At 36.6% G+C, this 22866-nt stretch overlaps 1 protein-coding gene across 2 annotated transcripts in view; it reads right to left on the bottom strand.

Moving 5' to 3' along the window:
• Nucleotides 1-22866, bottom strand: part of LOC122626569 (transcription-associated protein 1) — a 189537-nt gene that overhangs the window by 2065 nt on the left and 164606 nt on the right. For both annotated transcript variants that reach the window (XM_043806879.1, XM_043806880.1), the window contains exons 17-20: nt 11430-14223; nt 8478-9014; nt 6935-7054; nt 2001-3218 (exon numbers count right to left, since the gene is read on the bottom strand). In XM_043806879.1, the coding sequence (XP_043662814.1) occupies nt 2001-3218; nt 6935-7054; nt 8478-9014; nt 11430-14223 (4669 nt within the window). The remainder of the gene's footprint in view (nt 1-2000; nt 3219-6934; nt 7055-8477; nt 9015-11429; nt 14224-22866) is intronic.

Below are 22866 nucleotides of genomic sequence, written 5' to 3'. Positions count from 1 at the left end.
AAAGTAACCCGAACTTAATTATTGTTATTAAAATGGTGAATGACAATAAAGCCTTCTTCTACCTTAAGTAAATGAAGACGATTAACAATCGTCTCAGCGATCTGTTAACTCTTAGAAACAGCTCTAATTATTGTTACGATTTGGGCGTCAATACAGGAAATACAACAAGAAAGAACGCTATAGTCGAGTTCCCCGACTATCTGATACCCGTTACTCAGATGGTGAAAGTGCGCAGGAGAGTTTTCAACACTGACAGTTTTTGTGGTTTGTGGGCGTTAAAGTGGCCGTGGCAAGAAGTTTTTTGGCAAACCGATAGAAATTAAGGAGACTAACACAAAAATAAAAAAATATCCAAACATTTTTCAAAAGTGTGGGCGTGGCAACATGAATCGACAAACTTGCGCTGCTTCTATGTCTCTGGAGTCTGCATGCTGAGTCTCAACTTTCTAGCTTTTATAGTTCCTGAGATCTCGACGTTCATACGGACGGACAGACGGACATGATCAAGAATATATATACTTTATATGGTCGGAATCGCTTCCTTCTGCCTGTTACATACTTTTCAACGAATCTAGTATACCCTTTTACTCAACGGGTATAAAAATAAAATAGCAACAGGTATTGTATAACTGACCCAGAACTAAGACGCCTCGATCTAACGGTGCTGAACCTTGAATATATTCATTAATTTGCTGGCATGACCCAATAGTGCCTTAACTACTCTCTAACAATCTAACAGTCCCAAATGTTCCGAAGTTCTGCAATCCATTACATCCGAATTTCTTAACTACTACGACTCTTAATATTAATTTTTAAGCTATACATCTTTATACTAAGTCGATTTTCTATTTATCTATCTTGCGCGGCGTTCGGTCATCTCGAGCTTGAGCCGTTCTTTAAGCTAAGCTTACACCAACATAATCGACTAAGCATTCTTTTAAGCAAGTTCCAAAATGTTTTTTAATTCTTCATTGTAATCACCTACTGCCTATCGTAATGATAATTCTTCAGTTCAAATCACAGACCGCAAAAATAAACATTGCTATTGAAGTGACAAACCATATAGAACTTACTGCCGATCCGGTTTCATCAAGTCCAACAGCTGGCACCCCTAATAACTCTAACATTTATATTTATACCCATAATGATGACATACGAGTTTAAACTCCACGGGTTTCAGAATTACTGTTTAAGTTTAATTATGGTGCCGATCACAAGAATAGTACTATAAAATGTGGACTTAGCATATACTAAAATCTTTTCAGAAACATTTTACTGTATTAGCAAAAACCACAAACTGGGAAACGGGAAGCACCTTACAGCCTTAGAGAGACAGGCTTTGCTTAACCTGTCTACATTGATGGATCGTAGTGCAGTCTTATTACATAACATCATTATCGCTTTATCACTATAGGCACCCCTAACTAGAAAGTCCCCATCTATACATCCCATCTCGTTTTACCCCAGATTTATTGCATTTCGAGACCAATTCTAAAGTTCCAACGAATTTTATAAGTTTATATCCTTTGAGTTCTCGAAAAAAACCATTTCCGCTTAAGTCTTCAAATGATTAAGATTCCTGTTTTACTAATTTAAAGAGCAGTGTCCTACTTGGTATATACCTTTAAAAAAACCTTTTTTACCTAATATGAGACTTACTAAACAAATAGAAAGAGAATACACAAAAATCTAGCTTAGGAACATTGCTATTAAGCTTCGTAAACTTTTTGTATGCGTCTCACGAAACCATTTCCGCTTATGTCTTCAAATGATTAAGATTCCTGTTTTACAAATTTAAAGAGCAGTGTCCTACTTGGTATATACAAATAAAAAAAGTCTCATTACCTAATATGATCCTTACGAAACAAATAAAAAGAGAATACACAAAAATCTCGTAAACTTAATGTATACGTGCTCAGCAAATATTAAAAAATTTAAATTTCAAAGTTATTTCATAATAAAAGGGTGATAGATTTATATAAAACTTGAATATTGCTTACCATTTTTCGGAAATGCCAAAAGTCAGTAGCCGCCGGAAATGTTTTCAAAGCCCAATGCTTTAGTAATGTCCTTGGGACCATAGTCCATTGTATTTCAGAAAATATTTCTCTTAATATGGTATGTGTGGTTGGAGTTCCTCTGGCCTGTACTTCAGAAAGTCGGTCATAATACTTAACTATTGCCATGTCGTAGTCAACCTGCATACTCTGACAACATTTTTTAAATATTTTTAACAAGGAAATACTGTTTGGATTATCTTCTGCTAATCGCATTTGTGGCGATATTGGGACAACCCTTGGTACTGTTATGTTTAGAAATCTTCGACTTGTCTCTTTTTGCTTTTCCAAATAATAATTCAACATGCGTTTTAATTGCAAAACTCTTTCCTCTCGGCGAGCATCTCCCAAACCGGAATCTAGAACTACAAGGTACGGATATATTTTCCCGTTAGTTCCTCTTATATATAACCTACGCGCTGCAGTGTTATTTTTTTGTACTATTTCCACACGCGGCATGAATCTTGCGATTCTGACATAATAATGAGATGATAAGGGAATTAACAATTCTCCAGGAAGTTCAACCTCAGCTGTCTTCTGACTAAAGTTTGATAAAAACCTACACTTGTCTTCTATCAAAAATGATGTGGGTAACTTTTTAACTTTTGTCTCTAGAACTTTTATCCATGTTTTTAATTTTGATATCAAATTGTGCAATTTCATGGCACCTGGTTTTGAAAAATCAAAGTCATTAGTAAATTGCTCCTTCATTTTTTGAAATACTGGATCTTGAAAAGTAACTTGGGCGCGTCGAGCAAGAGACTCCGAAGCTGCAGAATTCGAAATTGAGGAGGTTACTGATCCCGGAACATTTTCTATTCCAATGCCAAACGTTGAACCAAGCTTTTTAACAAAATGCAACGTGTGAGGGGTTATAGTTGAATGGATAACAGTATCCCTCTTCTCGAACGCTATGGCATAGCATTTTATTAAGCCTTGGCGTAGTTGTCGAAGAACTTCCTCTGTCCAGCTTTCTCTAAACCAAACCATTTGGTCTACAATTCCTTCCAAAGAACTTAATATTGTGGGATGTACTTCTCTCTGTAATTGCATCACCTTAGAGCAGCGCCACATGGGTGGAGTTGCTTTAATTGGATTAATTGATGAAATGTTTCCGTGACTTGCGCCCCTTCCAAAACTTAACGTAGTTCCGTCCATATTCTAAAAAAAAAAAGTAACATTTATATAATAAAATATTTAATCGTACGACTTAATCTTAAAAAGGTTCAAAAATGCGAGTTTTTAAACCATATACATATTTAACCGCTGTAAGGTCTTAAAAATTGTAGTCAGAATTTAATATCTGCCACTTGCCTTTTTACTCAATCCCGTCTTTCTACTTAAAATTTACCCAACGGTCTTTTTATACTCGTTGGTATATAAAGTAGTTGAGTCGATCTGGCCATGTCCGTCCGTATAAACGACGAGATTACAGAAATTAGAAAGCTGAGATTAGACATGCAGATTCCAGACGTTGCCACGACCACTTAACGCCCATTATACACACAAAATTGTCAGGCCTACACACATTTAAAAACGGGTTTTGATATTATCATTCTTGTAAACCGTCCACAACTGCAACGCCCACACTTTAACAATTTGTTTTGAGTTTGTTTCATTTTATTTATATTTTTATGTACTAGATTCGTTGAAGAGTATATAACAGGCAGAAGGAAGCGTTTCCGACCGAGCGTTTACGTAGAGTAAAAAGGTATATTAGATTCGTTAAAAAGTATGTAACAGGCAGAAGGAAGCGTTTCCGACAATATAAAGTATATATATTCTTGATCAGGATCAGTAGCCGAGTCGATCTGGCGGTGTCCGTCTGTCCGTCCGTCCATATGAACTACAGGAAGCTAGAAAGTTGAGATTAAGCATACAGACTCCAGAGACATAGACGCAGCGCAAGTTTGTCGATTCATGTTGCCACGCCCACTCTAACGCCCACAAGCCGACCAAAACTGCCACGCCCACACTTTTGAAAAATGTTTTGATATTTTTTCATTTTTGAATTAGCATGTAATCCTTTTTTGGTTTGCCAAAAAACTTTTTTCCACGCCCATTTTAACGCCCACAACCAGCCAAATCTGATATGTATTAAATGTTTACCGATTTGCCAAAAAAAGTTTTTGTCTCGCACACTCCAACACCCACTATCCTAACAAAACTATCACGACCACACTTTTGAAACACTTTTATTAGTATACCCGTTACTCGTAGAGTAAGAGAGTATACTAGATTTGTTGAAAATTATGTAACAGACAGAAGGGAGCGGTTTCGATCATATAAAGCATATATATTCATGATCAGGAACAATAGCCGAGTCGATTCTTTACTCTCTCTTTCGTGCGTTTTTTCGCAGTGCTGTTTGGTTTTGCTTATGTATGCACATAAACCGCGCTGTGCGCGCATTCGCTCTCTCTCGCTCTCACACACAAAATTCAAAGTTCTAAGTGTGCTGATTGCGCTTTTGCGGTACATTTAACAGCTCGCTTACAAGTTTTAATTTTGTGTCTTTGTACAGTGGTCTGTATCTTTAAAACATGGAAATAAATGCCTTAACAAATGCCGTCAGGTAATAAAACCTGAGCACCCAAAAATTACACACTAAGCGTGCTGGTCTTAACGGCCGAACAAGTTATGACCTGGCAAGGAACCCAAATCTAAAATACTGTTGTGATGCCTAAGGGGAGCACCAAGACAAGACAAAAGCCAACAATATAAAAGTGGACATTTTTAACTTTTCTTACGCTAGGTACATTTCATCTTTCAAGATAACTGTCCTACTAATAGATAACTATTTACGATCATATGTTCTGGTGATTTTTAGCCAGAAGGAGTTGAAGCCTAAGACTAAAAATAAGATATACGAAACTTCACTTACGCGGTCAGACCACTGCACCACCCACCTATTCTTCTTCTTCAAAAAATTAACATCTAGTCTTACTATCTCCTATCAAAATGCAAGAGGCTTGCATAGCAAGCTAACTATATTGTATTCTGATAGCCTTTCCTTTGCATCCAATATCATTGTCTATAAACACGGGGTAAAGCCGAAATTACTTCACTCTGAAATTTTCCAAAATATGTACAAAATATACAGGCATGATTGTCCCTCCAGACGGAGAGGTGGAATCCTAATTGAGGTTAGGTCTACCCTTACGTCAGAGGAGGTACTTTTTGTTGCTGTTTCGCATAGCTGATTGGTAGTTCCAGGTGATTTTAATATTACCACGTTACCTCATTACCTTACTCTTCAACTGTCAAAGTCAAATTTAATATTTTGTCCACTCTAATCGAAAGCTTCACTGCTTTACGATTTTCATAATGTTAAGCCAGTTCGCCAGGCCCCGAAATCTTAGCAGTTCTCCAATATATGAAAGGAGTCCATTGTGATCCCTCTCCATAAAAAAGGTAACAAATTGGATGCAAGCTTTTTGAAAACATTATCACTCCCTATTTGCAGCACCTTTGTAGGTCAATTATATCACCATGTCAGCATGGTTTTATAAAACGCAAATTAACAACCACTTACCTTTTGGATCTAACTTCCCTGGTAATACAGGGCTTCAAAAACAATCTTCAAACAGATGTCCTCTACACTGACTTTAGTAAAGCATTTGACTCTGGTAATCATTGTCTACTAGTAAGGAAACTTGATTTATTCGGTTTCCCTGTTAATCTTGTAAATTGGAGTCATTTTAGGTGTTCGCTCCATTTTAAATTATTTATTAACAACCTTCCCTTACTAATCATACATTCGCGTGTACTCATGTACGCAGACGATGTTAAGTTATGCCTCCAGTATATGGACATTTCTTGTCATTTGGATTTGCAATCCGATCTAGATTGCTTTCAAATATGCTGCAGTGATAGCGTACTAGACTAAAATGGCTCGAAGTGTAAAGTTATGACCTTCTGTCGTGTCAACCCTAGACACGCGACTTACACTCTAATTGGGTGCTTTTGGACAGAATAACCTAATGATCTTGGTGTTTTTCTGGACCCCAATCTAAAATTTTCTGACCATATTTCGTCTATAGTCAATAAGGCCAGGGGTGTGCTTGGTTTTATAAAAATGTGGTCAAAGGAAGTTGATGATCCTTACATGACTAAAACCTTATTCATTTCTCTGGTCCGACTAATGTTAATTAATTTACCCTCCCTAGATAACCGTAGAACGATGCTTGGAACAGTTTTTATTTGTAAGCTTATTCGTGGTTAAGTTGATAGTCCCGACTTGGTTAGTCGGTTAAACTTCTGCTCCAAGCAGATACACTAAAAACTTCATTCCCCTAGTCCTAAATCACTGTAGATCTAACTATGAGATGCATGACCCCTACAGAGAATTATGACTATAATAGACCTTATCCTATTATCTCTAACTTTGATTCTGTGCCGCTCTTAAATCAATACATTTATTTTTTTTAAACTTAATTAGATCTTACTAAAAAAATTACTTATATTTATATATTTCCTCATTTCTGTACTCGTTTCTATATTGTGTCTATAGAATTCTTTAGAAGCATAACAGCCTAAGAATAAAATAGATAAAATTAAACAAAATAAAAAAAAGTCCGAAGTGTGGGAATAACAGTTATGTCTGGTTTGTAGGCGTTAAAGTAAGCGTGACATCCTGGCGTCTCTAGAATCTGCATTCTTAATCTTAATCGTCAACGTAGGTGCTGGTGATTTGTGCTGGTCATTTGCTTCATTAAAAGAAACACGTTGGCCATTGATTGGTCAAAGGATGTTTTACGTGCATTAAAAATGGCAATGTCATTAATGTCAATGTGCTTGGTATCTTTACATTTCAAAGTGCATAAACTTTTAACATGAATGTAAATAAATGAGCAAATATAAAATAATATACTTACCGAGCATGATACTTTTCCGGCCTGTTCAGCAGTTTTATGTTTTTCGCGTTGTTCGATTTTTAGAGTCAAATATAAAGTCCGAATCGGGAAATAAACCGCTTGAGGATAAAGTCTTCCAATCTAAATTAATTATAAGATTTGATTTAAGAATATATGTAGATGTTAACAATGTATGCAGTATAAAAGAATATTTTATAAATCCGTATTACAAGACTAATAAAATGATTAAAAAATCCAAACAAAATAATTACGTTTTCGTCATTAGTCAATAAGGCCAGGGGTGTGCTTGGCCTTATAAAAATGTGGTCAAAGGAAGTTGATTATCCTTACATAACCAAAACCTTATTAATTTTCATATTCATACTCATAGTCCGTCCGATTCTTGAGTATGGATCGACTGTTTGGAGTCCAAAATACTTAGTTCACTCGGACCGCAAAGAATCGGAAACTACGTACCCCTAATCTTAAATCATGGTAGATACATGGTACATGGTAGGGAAGTGTAGCCGAAGGACTCGCGCGTAAAAAAATATTGTGGGCGTAGCAATATTTGTCAACAATATTGCGCTGAATAATCATTAAACAAATTTTAAAACAGTTTACCACTGCACATTTTACATGCAAACAAACTCAGCTGTTTAAGAAAGTAATTTCTGTATAAAATTACCCGATTACATATTAAGAATAAGGCAAGAGAAACGGTACAGTGCGAACCAGGAGTGGACGTGCTAAAGTGGCTTGGCAAATCGATAGAAACGACATGACTAACCAAATAAATAACAAATTATCAAAACATATTTTAAAAATGTGGACGTCAGTTAAAGTGCGCTGCGTCTATGTCTCTGGAATTTGCAAGCCTAATTTATAATCTCGACGGTCATACGGACGGACAGCCAGGCGGACGGACAGACAGGCGGACGAACAGACAGGCGGACGAACAAAGGGCCAATGCCATAAACTTTATAAATCGCTAAGCCAATTTTATGCAAAACGACAAATCAATTAATGAGTCCAGTCGGCGCCGAGATCTCAAGCGTACAACAGAGTACAATGTTCTGGCTATAATGGACTTTATCCTTTTATCTAAACTTCTGACTTTCCCCTATTAAGACGATCATTATGTCAAAAAACTGTTTTCCACACCAACTTGTATCAATATGCACAAAAACTTGTTGCCACGTCTCTTCCAATGACCACAAGCCGCCCATGAACCTCATGCCCACACTTTTAACATTTACTTTTAATTTTTTTTTGCCATTTTCTATTGTTATGCCAAAAATATTGTTCAACTTTCTCGTTCGCACGGGTAACGGGTATGTGAGTTGGAACTCACGAACTTTTGTGGGAAAATCAATTTGACGGAATTACTTGGAAATACTGTTTGATAACGATATGGTCGCTTCGTAAAAGCGCCGAACATTTTTGTCAAACAAAAACCGACAATCTAGTTTATATTGAGATGGATGGTGTTGCTAAACCTGAAATGGGATCAGAAACGTCTTCATCTGTGCAGAGACATACAAATGTTATCTTTTATACTTACTTGGCTTAAGAGATTTAATATAACATCGCCTTCGAACTGCTCTAAGCAACAAAGCAACTGAGGAATCCATGGTAGCCAATAAGAGGGTGGAATGCCGGGAACATACTTCTCTAAAGTACTGATGAGAATTTTAGTATTATTATCATAAGACATAAACCACAAAACTTTTGCAATATATTTTCGGGTTTTGCTTTCAATTTGATTTCTGCTTGCATGTAAATAACAAATTAAAGCATTGGCGGCTAATGCAATTTGCCTTTCTTTTAAAAATATTTGTTCCATATAGTCGCCCCACATCGCCCAGGCTTTGGTTAGGCCATCATGAAGCTGTGCAGCAGCACTAAATGATTTTCCAGCCTCCTCTGATCTTCCAATTTGAGCTAACAATAGCCCCTTTAGAGCATAAAATTCTGCATTCATTTCACCAGTAAAGTATTTTAAATTGGTAGACTCAATGACCTCCAGGGCTTCATTAATTTCATTTTTTCCAGATGTTGAGGGCATTTGCAGGTAGCATTTTACCTGTTGCCGAATTTTCTGCAAATTTCAGAAAAGAGGAATCCTATAAGTAAGATATAACTAACAAACAAGAGGTAAAATAACTAAAATCAGGTGATTCTATTACAGGATAACCGATTCAAACTTTATTAATACTAAACCAACTTAAAATAGGCAAGAAAAATAAAAATAAATCACACAATTTTTCTGATTAAGCATGAGTAAAAGATTTAATTTAATAGAATATCAATAGAATACCTAAAACCATTAGAAAAGGTTGGCGATGGCAGCACCTTTCTTATCATCTTTAACAGCAATAAAGAAATAACAATGACCAAACAGACATATGATAGTAGAATTTAACATATGTGCTTTAGTACTGTAGCTGGAAGCCCCATACATAAATTTATCAATATACATATACATTTATTTTAAAAGGAATAGAAAAATATTTATTAAAAAGAGCTTTCACTTCATAAATACGTACAAAGAATTATCTTCTAAAAAATAAAATATATAGTAAATTACCACGGTATACACTTAAAAAATAAGAACAAAACGCTATCGGAAATCAGCAAGCTTTAACACTCTTGCTCTCTCTTTGCAGTAATATTTTAGGTTGATGCTAACACTTTTGTTTGTCAAAATTAATAACTCATGTTTAAAAAAACATCAGATCAAAGGAATATAACATTCTTGTTATTTAAGGAAAATTAATATAACGATCCACTTATTCCTTAAGTCTTAATAGTTATAAACAAAAAAACGTTTTGAAAAATTTCCAAGTATAACAAAAACAAGAGATAGTCGAGTTTCCCGAATATCAGATATCCGTTACACAGCTAGTGGATGTGCAAACGAGAAATTTTCAAACTTTTCCTGTATATTAATAAAAATATGTTTAAAAAAAAGAATTAAATGAAAAAATTTAAAAAGAGTGGGCGTGAATATTTTGGGCGGCTTGTGGGCGTGACAAAAAGATTTTTGAAAATTGGTATAAATTTAAATATATAATAAAAAACTGAAAAAATACCGAACCATTTTTCAAAGGTGTAGACGTGGCAGTATTGCGCGGTTTGTGGGCGTTAGAGTGGCCGTGGCAATCTATAGTAATTTACAAGACGATTTATAAAAGGAAAACAAATAAACTCATTTTCCTAAAGTGTGGGTGTAGCAGTTTAGGGCGGTTTGTGTTGAATTGGGCTTGGCAACATGGGTCAACAAACTTGCGCTGCGTCTCTGTAGTTTGCATGCTTAATCTAATCTTTCTTGCTTTTATAACGGGTGTTTTTTTTAGAGGTATAGAACTTTAAATTGCAATAAAACAACGATGGATTATTCGATTGACATGAATTTTATTGACATGAAAGATAATCTTGTGGCATTACATTTTAAATATGATTTCTGGCATATGACCGCACGCTGGCTCGGATGTAGTCCAATCTGGACGTCCAATTTGCAATGATTTTTCCAACATATTTGGCCGTATATCGGCATAACACGGCGATGTTGTCTTCCAAATGGTTTAGCGTTTGTGGCTTATCCGCATAGACAATGACTTACATAGCCCACAAAAAGTAGTCTAGCGTGTTAAATACAAGATCTTGGAGCAATTCACAGGTCAAAACGTGAAATTAGCGGTCACCAAACGTATCTTTCAATAAATCGATTGTGGCACGAGCTGTGTGACACGTTGCGCCGTCTTGTTGGAACCACAGCTCCTGACATTATGGTCGTTCAATTCAGGAATGAAAAAGTTAGTAATCATGGCTCTATACCGATCACCATTGACTGTAACGTTCTGGCCATCATCGTTTTTGAAGAAGTACGGACCAATGATTCCACCAGCCCATACAGCGCACCAAACAGTCAGTTTTTCTGGATGTAACGGTGTTTCGACATACACTTGAGGATTAGCTTCACTCCAAATGCGGCAGTTTTGTTTGTTGACGTAGCCATTCAACCAGAAGTGCGCTTCATCGCTAAATACGATAAAATGGACGTAGTGCGCGATACGTATTCCGCACAGAACCATTATTTTCAAAATAAAATTGCACTATTTGCAAGCGTTGTTCAGGCGTGAGTCTATTCATGACGAATTGCCAAACCAAACTGAGAATAAATCACTTGACAGCTGTTAAATCGGTCGCCATCTTGAACAGTAATGCCAACTTAAAGTTCTATACCTCTAAAAAAAACACCCGTTAGTTCCTTAGATTTTGACGTTCATACGGACGGACAGACGAACATGGGCAGAGCGACTCCGCTATTGATCGTGAGGAAGATATATACCTTACATGGTAGGAAACGCTTCCTTCTGCCTATTACATACTTTTCAAGGAATATAGAATACTCTGCGAGTAATAGTTATAACTATCTTCTTATGTTAACTCTAAACCTTAATTAATACATTATACATTAATACATTAATCCCATTATGTTCGATTAAATTACCTGAAAACAATCCACAATCGGAACAGAGGGAATTGTATATATCCTCGACAATGTCTCTTGACAAACACCAGTCAAGTTGTGTTTTCGAGCTATTTTTCCAAAAGAAATTATAGCTTGTGCTGATGCGTGCACTCCTAACATTGTACTTCCTTGATCCGATTGTTGTTCTAAGTGTTGTGTTATTATTTGATAGTGATGTTGTCGCCATGTAAATATGTCACTCCAATGCGACAAGTCATCAGAAATAATAGGTAAACGATTACGCCAAGTTTTTACGATGGCTTTCATGTCGTGAAGTGAATTATTGCGCGATTGAGCTAGTCCCTGGTGGATTTGACTTGCTTCATGAAGCTCCATAATTTGTTGTGAAGCTTGAAGATACGGCAAATGAATATGTGAAACTATGCTAGGCAATCGACGCCACTCACGAATGCATAAGCTGGATGCCATTTCTACATAGCGTTCGATATTGCCTATTTGTCTTTCTTCTTGGTGAAGAATACTCAAATACCCTTTGTAAAGGTTGATTTTAAAGCCGTAGTGTTTTAAATAGCATTGTTCTGTTTTAGCTAGCGCGGTTTTCATCAAATTCCAATCAGGTACACGCCATGAACTTTCAAGAATTAAAAACATATTTTTGTCCTTATTAGTTTGGGCATAGTCCAGTAAAATGTCCCATTGATTCAATTCTTTAGCACACCGCATCCAGTGATTTTCCCACAACAGTAATTCACAATTAACATATGTATTAACAACTCCATTACTTAAATCTTGTTTAAATTTGGTCATTGCTAGATCATAGGCACCTTGGGCTTCTTCAAAAAATCCCATTTGCTCATATGAAACAGCTATATTTGTTTCTGGATAGTGTGCAAATTTAAGCCATAGGCCAGCCCAAAGATCTTCCTCATGCATTGAAGAATACATTTTTGAGAGTGACTCGAATATATTATTAGATTGTTGTACATCTGAGTCAGACAAGTGAATTTCACCTCCATCAATATCCTTGAATTGCATTGATTGATTGACGACCATGTCTTCTAAAACAAGTATAGCTCTATGCCATAGGTTATGAGATTTGCCCAGGTAAGCTAATAAATTAGGTGGAATATATATGGGTGGCGCACATTTAGTTAAACTCTCTACAAAAGTATTTAATGTACTTGGATAACAGTCTTTTTGATTAACGTTAGTTCCTGATGATAAAAAAGGAACCAGTTCTTTTGTGATATTATACCTTTGATCTTCAGTGAATATACTCCAAATACGGGGAAACATAGATAGCCAAACGCTTTGCGCTAATTGTGTGTCAATATGACATAGCTGAGATGTGGCGACAAGCATCTGGTCGGTCCTAATATTTCGGTTTGCTTCTAAAAATTCAGCTTGCTTGTAAACTAGCTCAATCAGATTAACACGTCGATTTGGTAGTATTTGTTGGCAATCTTCTTTGCGATCAGCAGTGAACTCAAGTGTTAAATCAATATCAAACACGTCGTCCTTATCATCAACAGTTTGTATAATATCAAAAGATTCCGACTGAGATGATAAAAAGGATACAAACGAATTTTCCTGTGTATCTGATGGGTGTACTGGAATGACTGAAGTAATGCTGGGTATTTTGAATTCTTCATTTGAACATTGAATTTGCATCATTGTATTGGCTGTTAAAATAAGCAATTCAATGCATTGTTTTATCCAATAATGGGAACCAATTGTGTCCCAAGCTTGGGAACAAATTATGTATAACAATCGATCGTGAAGTCTACGCCGCATTGATGAGTCTAATATCTCAAAAAATTTTGAACGTACATTTGGATTTTGAAATCGTAACCCATTTAAAAATGCTCCCTCCAATTTGTTTGTTAACTCTGTTTGCTTAAGAATTTCATCTCTGTATATAAAATTTATGATTTCCAAGAATTGAATATTAAGTTCAATTTCATCAGTGAATTTCTTTTCAACGTTTTGCATTAACTTTACCAGCAAGGCCGACTTTTCGCGAATAGAAGGAACTTGGATCATAGCATTTGGTTCTTTCGTTTTAATCCATTCATCCAGCATTTTAATTATACATTTTATAATTTTTACATCCGAGCTCTTTTCTATTAGACTAACCAAAATTGTGCCTAAGAAAAGTTTTCTGATTTCCACACTCATTACAAAGATCCTATTTTTGATTAATTCCAAGGAGAGAACTAGGAGCTCTAAAGGTAAAGTATTTGAATCAGGAGATTGGCTTGTAACAGTATTACCGCCAATGGTGTTTATATGAAACTTTGTAAGACGATTCAGAACCCTTATAAACTGGACCAAAATTCGATCAATATAACATGCATTATTAGTAGTGCACGCTTTTAATATCATTAAGGTACCAAAAAGCGACGAAGCATTCGGTTGCAGAGTCTGTTCGTATAATGTTAGGTTCTCAGCTATCATTTTACTAACAGCGCTGTATAATAAATCGAGATCGTCATGTTTATGTTGCGTGTCAGGTGGAAAAATTCCCATTATTCGAGTTAAAAACATATGCATCAGCCGCACAATTCTTGTATTTTGATGAATTATACATAAGGACAGCCCTCGTTGAACCGGTCTTATAATTGACACCAACTGATCTGGATTCAGTATAGTAGTTAAAAATGTTAACACATCTATTCCAGTACATATGTTGTTCAAGTTGTGATGAGGAGTTTCCACTGTAGCAAGTACTTTATCAAGCCAATTAAGTTTAATATCAAATGGTTGAGGCCAGATCTCGGGACGCATCGCCATTTTTAAAAGCATGACGCACCTGAAAATAAAATTATTGGTTTTAATATTAAATTATAAAAAAACTTGTGTATTTAAATTCAATAAAATCAGATATTTTGACGTACTTTTTGGTTGCCTAGAGAATTTGTATGCTTGTCAGGGCTGTTATAAGTATATCAAATTATCTATATAATCTCAATTAGTTATAAACAAATTCAGTTCGAGTTTGACTTTCGCACTGACCAGACGTGTCAGTGTGTGTTTATTTGCGCGTTTTATCTAACCACCGTTACAAACCAAAGCCCTGTTACGAACCAAAAATTAAAACTTCACCGTTTTTGATAAAAAAAAACAAGAGAGAACGCTATAGTCGAGTTCCCCGACTATCTGATACCCGTTACTCAGCTAGTGGAAGTGCGAAGGCGAGTCTTCAACACTGACAGTTTTTGGCGGTTTGTGAGCGTTAGAGTGGGAGTGGCAAAACGTTTTTTGGCAAATGGATAGAAATTTACAGGACAAATACAAAAATGAAAAAATATCAAAACGTTTTTCAAAAGTGTGGGCGTTACAGTTTTGGGCGGTTTGTGGGCGTTAGAGTGGGCGTGGCAAAACGTTTTTTGGCATATGGATAGAAATTTACAAGAAAAATACATAAGTGAAAAAAGTATCAAAACGTTTTTCAAAAGTGTGGGCGTGGCAGTTTTGGGCGGTTTGTGGGCGTAAAAGGGGGCGTGGCGACATGAATCGACAAACTTGTGCTGCGTCTATGTCTCTGGAGTCTGTATGCTTAATCTGAACTTTCTAGCTTTTGTAGTTGCTGAGATCTCGACGGACAGACGGACGGACAGACGGACGGACAGACGGACGGACAGACGGACATGGCCAGATCGACTCGGCTACTGATCCTGATCAAGAATATATATACTTTATATGGCCGGAAACGCTTCCTACTGCCTGTTACATACTTTTCAACGAATCTAGTATACCCTTTTACTCTACGAGTAACGGGTATAACAAATTGACTTTACCTGTAATGGGGAAGTTATATTTGCTAAAAAAAGAACAGGAATCCTTTGGTAAAAACCAAAACTTGCCTCCAAGCATTTAAACTACTAAGACTTAAAATCATGGGAGAGCTCGCAATTGAAGTCTCTGAACACACAACGCTCAATACTACAGAAGGCGTATTTACTCAAATGATTTACGCGCCTCTACTGAAGAAGAAATCAAAAAGGAATTAAAAGCACAAAACATGTCCGAGGTCAAAAAAAAAAAAAAACAGTATGAAGTTCTAGTCGATACTGGATTAGTCATTATACCCGTTACTCGTAGAGTAAAAGGGTATACTAGATTCGTTGAAAAGTATGCAACAGGCAGAAGGAAGCGTTCCCGATATATATATTCTTGATCAGGATCAAGAGCCGAGTCGATCTGGCCAAAGACATTATAATAACAAGATGCGTAACGACCATACATTGGTTTTGCACTATGCAGCCTTTTTTTTGGTGACGACCAAAATTGCTCTCTTTTCGCTCGCCTAAAATTGAGAGCCTAAAAATCTAAAAATTGAACTTACATACTTGTGAGTAAAAACAATAAAGGAGATGGTGTGTATGTGTGCGTGCTTGTGCTAGTTAGCACAAGAAGACGATTTTCAATTTGTATCTAAGAAACGAATTTGATTAATGTTTTGGTCAGTTTCGATATGATCTAATAAAATGTTATTTATGAATTGATGCCGAAAGAATTTTTTTGTATTGAAATATCATTTGTTAAAATTGCCGCTCGAATTAGCTAACGTTTAAATATTTAGGTTGATAATTAATAACATGTAATAATCGGTACCCAGGGAACACCACTGGGAGGGCGTTACAAATGTAATTATATGTATATTATCACTAATTATCGCAATTACTATTGGCGCTTATACTTCCGTATTTTACTAATGCAACAAAAATACATCAATTGAATATGTTTTCGGTTATATAGCGAAAATTTAAAAAAAAACTAGGAGCTTCTGCGTATAAGCTTTAAGCAAACGGATTCAGAGGAATTAAAAACTAAAACAAAAAAGTTGGCGCCCTTTTTTTCCCACCCAAAATATATTCGTAATAAATATTTCATTTCAGTAAGAAATTAATATTTATAAAATAAATAAAAATATGGAAACTATTTATTGCAAAATTGATTTCTTGAAGCACGAAGTGCGGACATAATCACCGAAGAATCATTGTCTTCTTATAATTCTCACACGTCGCACGCTAAATACTCTAATGACAATTATTCCAATATAAAGTCATATTTAAAAATTATTATGTATTATTGTGCACACAGATTGCGCTATTATTATTTCTATGTTGAATATGAATAATTGTTATGTTAAGGCCATGAAAAACTAGAGTTTTTACGAGGTGGCAGTTTATAAAAAATAATATAGATTTGAAGTCTAAACACCTCTAAAATGAAGGGCACATTTTTACAATACATGTGCATACGTGTGCACAGCTGTCGCTGTAAGCGTACAAGAGAGCTGCTGGGTATAGAGCTCTTCGCTCTCTGGCTTCTGAACAAACTTTCTAGAGAGCCTGGAGCCAGCTCTAGAGCCAGCACAAAAAAATCGTGTGCAAAAAAGTCGTATGGCGTTACGCATCTTGTTATTCTAATGTCTTTGATCTGGCCATGTCCGTCTGTACGTCCGTCTGTACGTCCGTCAGTCGGTCCGTCCGTATGAACGTCGAGATCTCAGGAACTGTAAAAGCTAGAAAGTTGAGAATAAGCTTACAGACTCCAGAGACATAGACGCAGCACAAGTTTGTCGATGGATGTTGCCACGTCCACTCTAACGCTCACAAACCGCCCAAAACTGCCACGCTCACACTTTTGAAAAATGTTTTGATATTTTTTCATTTTTATATTAGTATTGTCAATTTCTATTGATCTGCAGAGAAATTATTTGCCACGCCCACGCTAACGCCCACAAACCGCCCAAAGCTGCCACGCCAACACTTTTGAAAAATGTTTGGAAATTTTTTCACATTTTTGTTCGTCTTGTAAATTTAACTACGCGCCCACTCTAACGCCCACAAACCGCCAAAAACGGTCAGTGTTGTAATTTCTCTTCGCACTAGCTAAGTAACGGGTATCAGATAGTCGGGAACCCGACTGTAGCGTTCTCTCTTGTTCTTAATTTGGCCTCTGTCTCAACTCCGGAGAATATATAAATCGGCTACAAATCAGTTAAGGTTCATGCCTTCCGGTTCGAAAACATCTCCAACGTATATCGCAACACTAAACTCTGCATCAACTGTGCAAGCGAATTCCACACCAATCCAGAAAATGATAAAACTTGCTTTTATGGCACAAACTGCGTTAAGTGCAAATACGCCAAGTTACCCAACAGCAACCACTCTTCAATTTACAGAGTATGCCCGATCTTTGTCATGCAGCAGAAATTCGTAAAAACTATAGAAAATGTCGAGGTTAGAAAGGCTATTTTAATCTACAACTCGAGGCACACCCAGACCTAACAACTAATTATTATATTACACCACAAAAAACCAATAGCGAAATAACACCTACAATTACCCCTCTCAACTCCACCGTTAAAATATTTCCGAAAAACTTATCTAATCGTGAAGACCCTACTAAAGGAGAAAGAAAAAAAAACAAGTAATCATTTTAAAAAAGAATTTACCTTCTTGTATTTACAAGCTATGACAAGACGAACGATGTCATCTTCTCGAACGTTGACATGTCACGCGACGACTCAGATGTTGGAACTTAATTAATGCTGTAGTGCACGGAGTCCGCTCCCCTTTCCCCATCAAGTGCTACACCCGACACCAGCAAATCAATAGATTTGCGCTAGGCGTGGGGATCGACGGGGGAGGGGGAGCGGCTCTTAATTACAGCGGTACTCACTGTAGTTGATGTCGTAGAGCGTAGTCCTCCAGTCATCTGCATATCATCTTAACTTTTTCTCTGATAGCATTTCTCTAATTCCCTACCAATCCTATGTCTCTAAAAATTTTGCAATGGATCATAAATGGCTACGTCAATAACTACAGTGAGCTGCAAACATTAATAAAAGAACACCACCCACATATTTTAACTTTGGAAGAGACTCATCTTAGATTCAACTCAATATACCCTATCCCCACAAACTATCAGTTTTTGACTCTCACCTTCTTATAGCGGTGTTTGAATACCTATTCACAAGACAATTCAAAGATTTTTTTCTCGCCACTGCAATCTGCATTGAGATATGCTCCCAAGAAAAAAATTAATATAATATCCACTTACCTCCAACCAAAATCCATCTTTAATATCAAAAATTAGCAAGCAGTACTGCTCCCTGCAAACAACAAGTCAACGCTAGTTACTGGAGACTTCAACTGTTGGCATAGAAGCTGGGGTTCCCACTAACAACAAAAAAGGAGCCATCCTGCAAAAATACATTGTGCAGTCAAACTATATCATTCTTAATGACAAGAGCCCCACACACTTAAGCACACGCAACACTCTCACACACATAGACCTCACTCCTTGCTCAGCAGAGCTGGCAATACATGCAGAATGGAAAATAGAAATCAACTTTTTCGGAAGTGATCACCTTCCAATCATCACGCATTTATTTTATCCACCCAAATACACTCAATGATAAGAAGATCCCCATTTAATACAGTCAAAGCTGACTGGAAATTTTATGAATCGCTGTCAAACTCATTTAATCTGACAACCCCCTATAGCGCGATTATCAATCAAGAAGCAGCCATTATCAACAATATTATTTTATAAAGTGGACACCAAAGCATACCAGAATTTTCTTCAAGAGCACAAAAATCAGTACCTTGGTAGAACAAAGAGCTCAAGGGCCTACGCATTGCCAAAAATACTACATGATATGCTCTAAAAAGAAATATTACCACCGAAAACATTATCGATTACAGGAAAAAATCAGCGATCCTTGGGCGCGCCCTTAAAATCTCTAAAAGAGGCGCAATTTACCAGTTTTCCGAGGAGATTAATCCTAAGTCGTCCATACAAAAGATATGTAGTAATATCCGCCGATTTTGCGAGCTAAATTCCACCAAGGGAATTCACTGTCTAAATTACCCACACATTCCTAGCCTATTCATCACCCAACAACAAAACATAGCTGACTTGTTCTGCGAAAATTTGTCATCTGAATCACTCGATCGAAATTTATCCCAAACATTTATTGAAAACAAAATTAAAATAACTCAAGACAACTGACGACACACACCCGAGAAAAGAGCTCTCCCAATAGAGATTGACATTATTTAATTCTCCTCTGCCCTAAACACACTGAAAGTAAAAACTCCAGGCTTTGATAGAATTAATTACGATATGATTAAAGCTCTACCTACGAATCTTCAGCACCGAATAATTGACTTATAAAATCTTATACTAAACGGCCACATACCGAACCATATACAATTAGTGTAATCATTCCCATTCTCAAGACTGTCAAAGATAAAACCGACCCATTATCATACCGCCCAATTTCGCTTAACTATTGCATGGCCAAACTTATCGATAACATTTTTAACAAAAGCCTGGCTACCAAGAATCATCTTTCTATTATCTCGCTCGACTTTTGCAAAACATTTGGCATTTACATGCGATTATCAACCAACTATTAAAGTGGAAACTTGGCCCTAAAATCATTAACATAGTTAATTTTATGACCAAAACACTGCCACTCGATAATGGTATCCCACAAAGATACCATCAAGGTAACATAGTACCAACTTATTAGTGGTACTATTTGTCATAGCTTACCAAAATCTTGTCGAGTTGATAGCATTGCACAAAGAAATACAAATAAGCACCTATGCTGCCGAAGTCAACTTGCTTACTAAAATGAATAAAACAAAAAATGGAATATTAAATTTATTTATGCTATACAATGACATAGCCAACTGGTGCTCTTATTCTGGGGCTATCCTTTCCCCCGAAAAGTGTAAGCACATGCATATATGCAACAAGCACAATTGTAGATACGATGTATCATTTGGCAACTTTCAACTTCCCAATGTAACCTCCTCAAAAGTTTAGGCGTGATATTCAACAACAAACACAAGTGGGACATCTTGTAGGCTTAATATTATAAAATGTCTATTTAGTCCAAAATGTAGCACATTAACAATAATTTCTGTAGTGAAAGCTTTAATAGTATTCAAAATTGATTCCGCTTTACCACTCTACGGAACTGCTCCCAAAAGTGATCTAACTAAAGTTAATTCAACTTAACTTGCAGCTATTAGAATAGATCTTGGCGCCCTTCGTTCAACACCAACACGTAATTTGAGGTTAACATTGCGCCTCTCGCCATTATACAAAAGCTCCTTATCACTCTTCTATTCACATGCATCACTAAGAGCGCAGATGCGCCCATTTGTAATATAATAAAAAAATATAAAACCCCTGAGGGTAAAAAACTGTCTGTTCTAGACAAAATTATAGAATCGCACAAACACTTCAAAACAAAATTAATCATTCAAAAAAACATATCCAAAAATCACCGCCTTGGGCACTTAAGCAAAAAACCATAAATATCTCCCACAGCTACCTCAATAAAAACGTTACTATCCCCAAAACGTTCAGAAAGGAATTTGCCAGAATCCAAACCGAACTCACTAGCAATAAAACACCTTTATTTACACGGAAGGGTCGCAAATAAAGAAACCAACATATTCTACCGTCTACACAGCAGAAATAATAGCCATTTATGAAGCCATTATGACACTAAAAACTAATCGTGGTACATACATAATTTGTTCAGATTAATTATCATCTTTGAATGTTATAAAAACACCTCTAATCATTCATATTATGCCACCGAAATTCGAAACTTACTAACTAGACACTTTCCAAAATTCACTCTATTATGGATTCCCAGCCATGTCAATATAACTGGCCATGAATTTGCAGATTTCGCAGCCAAATCTATCGTTTACACAATTAACCCCAATTGCGGAGACATTAAGAAATATGTCTCTAAATATTTCAACTCCCTTTCTGAGGAAACATTTCCCATTTTCAAACAAAAACACAACCAATAGCTCAACTGGATTAGGTTATACAAAGTTAACTCACGGGTATAAGCAAAAGCCCTCAGGCAACTTGCCCATTATGTAACCTCCATCCAATTAAACTTAATCACGTTATGACTTTTCCTTCTATAACCCAACTCAGGCCCAACGCCTTCCCATTAGCCACATTAACAAACAATTGATGAACGAGTTTCAGAGTTTGTGCATGGTATCCGCAAAGCAAACATAAAGCAAGCTTGACGTATTTGCCACATTCGCTATGAGGTGGTTAGAACGTAAGATAGAAGAATACGAGCTGAAAAGAAACGTTCTTTGTCCGGTCGACATAAAATTGTGCTTACACACGAAACACCAGTGTTTCAGCATGCTCGACGTATTGCTTACACTGAGCAGAAGGTAGTAGACAAGCAGGTTCAGGAGTGGCTTGATTCTCAAGCCCAGTATTTCCGAGTACGTTTCTCGCTGTAGCGAGAAGGGATGGACAGAAACATTTGTGCTGCGACTATCATAAGTTGATCAAGGAAATGGTGAGAGACAACTTTACAATGGTACAGATGGACAGTGTGATCGAGGAATTACAATCAGGAACACAAGTAAGGCATGTAGACGCCCTCAGCCGAGATTCGTGATTTGTTTTGACAGAGGTCATAATACACAAGCTAAAGGAAGCACAGTTAGCAGATGATTGGATCAAGGCAGTCAGAAGGTTAGTTGAAACGAAGAGCCATGAGGATTACTACATTAGCCAGATGATGTTCAAGGATCCAGATAAAGAACTAATCGTCGTTCCATCTGGAATGGATACTAAAATTATTCAGATTGCTCCTAGGCAAGGAGACTTATCATTAAATAATCATTAAGCACTAAAGTGTCACCATTCAAACTATAAACCAGTGTTGAAATGCTCTAAACTGTCAACAAACAGACAGTTCAGAGCTTAAAGAACAGGTTAAGTAGTCTTTGATACAGGAGTTGGACGCGGATCGTGAACAGATGCGTCAGGAGGCTACAAATAATATAGAAGCATTGCAGGTAGAAAACAGGCAAACTTTCAATCAGAAGAGAAAGGACGGAAGGCAGAACAAGGTCAATAGTTCTAGATCTAGTTGCGATCAGGCCTACTAAGTATATAGTTGGTTAAAGTTAAAAGGAAAGTTTCTTGGTCTTTACAAAGTAGTACAAGCTCACAAGCATGGCAGGTATGATTTTGGGAAAGTGGGATATTGTGAGGGTCCATTGAAAACATCTACAGTAGCCGAGTTCATGTGTAACGGGTGAGTAACGGGTATCCGATAGTTGGGAATCTCGATTATAGCATTCTCTCTTATTTTTGCGCTAGATAAGTTACAGGAGTTATTAATTATCGCTACATTACGGTACACCATCTTAAAGATAAATAATACGTGATTAATTAAATACTAATAACAATGACTTTAAATAAGCATTCCCCAGTTTTATCACAATTATTTTTAAAGAGATAGTTTCGGTCAGAGAAATGGAAGTACATCCGTTGAAGTTGGCTGACTCGGCGGTGCCAGTAATGAATTGTGCTTCTTTCTTGGAGACTTCTGTTATTAATTCCGGTCGGCAATTAATGTTGTCAT

The sequence above is a fragment of the Drosophila teissieri genome, chromosome 2L (genome assembly GCF_016746235.2).
Source record: "Drosophila teissieri strain GT53w chromosome 2L, Prin_Dtei_1.1, whole genome shotgun sequence".
Lineage (NCBI taxonomy): Eukaryota > Metazoa > Arthropoda > Insecta > Diptera > Drosophilidae > Drosophila > Drosophila teissieri.
Note: the sequence above shows the minus strand (reverse complement) of the source record. Positions and strands in the feature narration are given on the sequence as shown.